This window comes from Epinephelus moara, chromosome 14 (assembly GCF_006386435.1).
Source record: "Epinephelus moara isolate mb chromosome 14, YSFRI_EMoa_1.0, whole genome shotgun sequence".
In the NCBI taxonomy this organism is placed as follows: domain Eukaryota; kingdom Metazoa; phylum Chordata; class Actinopteri; order Perciformes; family Serranidae; genus Epinephelus; species Epinephelus moara.
Window position 1 is genome coordinate 36574134 of NC_065519.1, and position 5215 is coordinate 36579348.

The 5215-nt window shown below is 40.3% G+C and overlaps 1 protein-coding gene across 1 annotated transcript in view; it reads left to right on the top strand.

The window, feature by feature from the left end:
- LOC126401237 (voltage-gated potassium channel subunit beta-2-like) overlaps positions 1-5215 on the top strand; it is a 125281-nt gene that overhangs the window by 93859 nt on the left and 26207 nt on the right. Inside the window, exon 5 of the mRNA XM_050062358.1 lies at positions 1179-1223. Within this exon, the coding sequence (XP_049918315.1) occupies positions 1179-1223 (45 nt within the window). The remainder of the gene's footprint in view (positions 1-1178; positions 1224-5215) is intronic.

A 5215-nucleotide genomic window follows, 5' to 3' on the forward strand; every position in this document is an offset into this window, starting at 1 on the left:
AAACCAAACCGCATGAAAATCGGTTGAGAATTCAGTGAGTAATGATGATTTTAATCATAAATAATCTCCTGCCTCAATAGACATACATGCATTAGGCAGCGCGGCTCCACCTGGGCAAGATGGCGGCCGCGTTGACGTATCGCTCCAATGAGGAGCACCGTTGAATGCGGCATCTACGTATATATATCTATGCCTCCTAGCAAGCTGACCAAATCCACCTCTAATTTGTTAAGATAGCAAACATTTTGCACTTCACGCTATAAAACAGGAAGTTGTAATTTGTGGATACAATGTCCAAATTTCTCATGCTGCATAAGAGTCCCAGCGTCATGACATCTACGTGCCAAAATTGAGTTATAGTTATATCACCACTAACTGGCAACAAGAAATTACATTAACGTACTACTGCGTGTGTAGTTACATGAATCTGCCCCATCCAGTCCGCGACCTGGAAGCAACATGAAGGGGAACTCAAACACCAAGCCAACTGAGCAACTTGAGCAGCTTGTACCAAAGAGAAATGCCATGTCCATCATTTGGACACATTTTGGCTTTTGTGAAGATGACACTGAACAGAAAGAAATCAAATGTAAACACTGTGGGGAAAAATTTCAGCGACCAAAGGTAATACCGCCAATCTGTCTTAGCACTTGGAGCACAATCACGTTACCACAAATATGAACAGTGCCCAGTTAAAAAAAGACAGACTGCCAAACAGTCAGCAACAAGTGCTTCCACAAAACAGCTTTTGATAACACTAAGTTATTTACAAATTTACAAACCTTAATGTATTTTCAAATTTTTCACATGGCAATATTTAAAATAATTTATTTTGTTTGCTAGAAATGCAAGTTACTTATTTTCTATGTTTTCAGGGAACTTACTTCTTACATTAAAACTAAAATGTGACCTTTTTCGTAAGATGTTTTCATTTCAAGCGATAAAATAATCCTTCATTAATCGCAATCGAGGTAAAATGTTCTATTAATCATGATATTGATTTGAGGTCATATTGCCCAACCCTAAAACTAGATTTTAATTTTTGTGTTGAATTTGGCAATGTGCTTGATAATGTCTGGATGTTTTTTGTCATTGAAATAAATTGTTTCCATGTGTTTTTCCGAGAGTAGGCAACTACCACAGTCTGATTTCTATTTTACATATGTTCTCACATGCAGGCGTTCCAGTTTAGTCATCACCACCAAAATCTTCTGGGGTGGAAAGTATGTATGTTACCTTTTTCTCTCCTTCTTTCACTCTATGATTGCAAAATAGGCTTCCTACAAGCCATAAGCTTGTGCTTTACATGTAATAATGTGTAATACATTCTAGGGTATTTTATTATTCTCCAATAAAAATCAAAAGGAAAATTGTTATTAGAACTGCATATTGACGAAGAAATATATCATCGTTAATTTCCTTTTTTATTTTGTTACTCACCTCTCCTCTCATTTCAAATCCCCACTTCCTGCTCTTGTGTGTTTCCTGCTTCTGTGATTGTCCCCACCCTGGTTTTTTTTTCACCTGTTTCCAATTACCCCACCTCCTTTGTGTATTTAGTCTGTGTGCTCCCTGCTCCTTGTGCCAGTTAGTCATTGTACCTAGTGTCAAGTATTTTCCTTGTGTTAGTATTCTCGGTCATTTAGATCTTTCGTGTTGTGACCTCACCTTTTTCTCTAGCCCTTTTTGGATTGTTTGCCTGTTCTGACTGCCTGCCTGTGGACCAAACCATTTGTGACTTCTAAAGAGTTCTGTGCACTTGAACCCTTATCTTTGTGTATCAGTCCTGTCAATGTAACTTTCAGATGGGCCAAAAATAACAGAAGTAGATGGTTCTGTTTTAAATGTTGATGACAGGTGAAACAGAAGCCTTGTGACTGTTACAATATTCATTCTGACTTGGGATGGGATTTCCTTGTTATTTTGCTCTAATCTCGGGATACAAAGTTCACTGTATGATAAAGAGACATCTACGAGTTCAAGATTCAAAGTGTTTATTGTCATATGCACAGTAAGGACACACATTTCCCTGCAGAATGAAATTCATTCTTTTCTGTCACAAATTAATGCTAAACAATATAAATCTGAAGTAAAAAACAGATCAAAATATATACAGTGCGCACCGTTGTAACATTTCCTTGCTTAGTGTAATGTTAATCTGCCTGCCGCTACTAGGCTAAATACTACATGTCTAACAGTGTCTGAGCTGATTTATTGACACAGCATGCTTATAGACTGCTGTAATGTTAGGTTTACAGAGGAAATAACGGGAAACAACGGGATGTGACTTTATCGGGTGAAAATATCGTTAGTAAAACAGAAACAAGCGTTAGTTAGGGGACAAGAGCCAAGAGTCTCAAAGACTCATGTATGTTAAAAGTTACTTACAACCGGTGTATTTACTGTATGTGTCAGGGGTCCTTCGCCTGTGGAACCATTAATGTGACCACTAACTTGTCCCCAAACGAACGCATGTTTCTGTTAGGCCTATGTGTTTCACTAACGTTCTTTATATATTATGAAGAATGTCAGACTGGCCAATCATTGGCAGAGTTGGGCCTGGAGTCACAAATAGTGCATTTCGACTGACACAGAACCGGCACGGTGCCGCTTCCCGAACCTAATTAAGTAAGCTACTTACAATGGCATGAAAGACAATGACAACAACACTACAGTTTAAACGGAGATCTCGCCAGCTTTATACAAGTTTACATTGGTCACCAATCAATGTGGGCATCTAAGAGGAAGTGACAATGGTGGCTCATGGGAATCCAAAACGTTATTGCGAGGGAACGCAAAAAGTATTGCGAGGTAACACAATGTATTGCGAGGTAACGCAAAAGTATTGCGAGGGGACGCAAAAGTCAGTCCAAAAAAAATCTCCCGAATTGACCTTTAAGGGGCTCCGTACAATTGAAACCGGGGCACTATATCCCCGGAATACAAGAGGTTGACAACACCACTCTGGGAATTTCGCCCAGAGAAGAAATCAAGCAATACACAAGTTCTTTGGAAAGAAAAGGAGCAGAGATGTGAATTTCTAGTTTTAAAATAGAATCACTTTTATTTAAATCACAAGTAACTATCTTACAGGGGAAAGAAGCTGAAATGGAGGCTAAAGGTTAAAAATGGGATTGTTTATTACAAAATGGACTCTAAAACACACTCTAAAAAGTTAATATTTCTAAGCTGAGCTCATTACCAAAACAGGGGGAGGGGTGCCAGGAAAACCCACAGGAGGATGGGAGTGAAGGGAGAGAAAATCACCACCAGGAGTATGGAGAAGGGGGTTTACACACGCACTGCAAGACAAAAGGGGCACACAGGTTAATACACACAGCAAACGCTTGCAATAAAGAAATATCCCACTTTCCATGCAGAGGGACACACACACACACACACACACACACACACACACACACTCACGGACACACACATGGACACACACACACATTAAGGCCTGGATAGTTGGAAACCTCCACCCAGTGACCAACCACCTACAGGGATAAAACAACCCAACCGTCCTGCCACTGGCAGAACAGACCCAGCAATATCGCAAGCCCCCAGTTATGTAGACTACACACCCACGTCAATTTACAAAATAAAGATTTACAAAACAGAGTAAAATAGCTCCTTCACCTGTTACGGGCCTCCACATAACCCATATACACATACAGTGAGACAGGATAGAGCTAACTGAATCTGCCTTATAGACAGAAAATAATGCAAATCAACTACCACAAATGAATGGAAGCAAAAAAAAAAAAAAAAAAAAGGTATGAAAACTAAATTAGCTACAGGACAAAAACAGCAGTGGCAACAGAGCTCCGCCTAATAGGACAAAAGGACAGAAATAAGATTAACACATAGGCCTTCACTTGAGTAAGAAAACACTACTAGGTAGTTGAACAATGGTTACCTTTGCTCAAGTACAACAGAACTAGTGCATATGGGAAGCCAACATCATACTCCTTGTTCCTACAATAGACTGACATTACCCAAAATATGACATTTGGTCAGAAGTATGATATGTACACACGTGTGAAACTACAGTGATAAACAGTAGCATACCTTGGGCAACAGGTTACAGTGACCAAATAATTGTGTTCCGGCACACACACATGTCACACTCATGTGGTGTCGGGGGATGGGGGTGAATGCTACCCTCCAGTTAGGTCCTACTGCAAACAATGCCTGTGAAGATGCCAGAGAGACACTTAACATGCACACAGGTAACAGCTAGAAAGGAGGCAGGTAAGATGCATACCTTATTGTGACATGATCTTCCTCAAACATGGGGCCAGGACAGATGAGACAAGCCTGAGGGCGGCTGCACACAGCAACTTTTAATGAGTGATTAGACCAGGGGGTAATCAAGTCTCACCTGGGGCCTGTATCACGAAGCGAGATCAACCTTTCCTGGGTTACCCAGACCTATCCTGGGTTGACTAACCCTAACAATGGCAATCAGGATAATTGGTATCACCACGCTGGATATCAACTCGGTAACTCAACCCAGAGTTGCTTTATCAAGAGCCGTGAACGCGCACGCAGCAGACCAATCACAATCATGAGAGAAGCGCAGCGTCACTGAGCGTCACTGAGCATCCTCACAGAGCGCCGTATGTGCGGAGAAAAAAGTATGTGAGTATCAGAGATTAATTCTACTAAAATATGAGGAGGAGAAAAGCAAGATTACAGAAAAGGCCAACACTGTGGCAACTTCAGGAGGAGGAAACATGCGTGGCAATGCATAACGGGATGAATAATGTTTAGTTTTAGTTTAGATTAGTTTATTTGCACATAATGTTAAAAATAAAATTTACAAGATTAAAAAAAGAAAAGTGCCGGAGAGGTTAGAAGCCACTAAAAGCTTATCAAGAAATTCCCCTGTCAAAACATCAATGAAATCACATAATAGAGAAGAAAAAAAAAACGAGTAAGGAAAGAAGAAATAGAGGAGGAGAGAGGGAAAAATCAAGACAAAACAAGGTAGCAAATAAAACGTTGCTGTAACTTGACTCCATGTGGGAATATCTTGCCAAAACTTCACACATATGATGACAGTCCAGCCCTGAACACATCTACAGAGGAATTTTGAATCACCGCCATAGCGCCACCTACTGGCAACAGAAAGTTACTTTATACATGTCCCTCTTCTAGCAGGTTAATCAGACCCACCTCAAACTTGCTGGTCTAAGTCCTTAGACCTTTA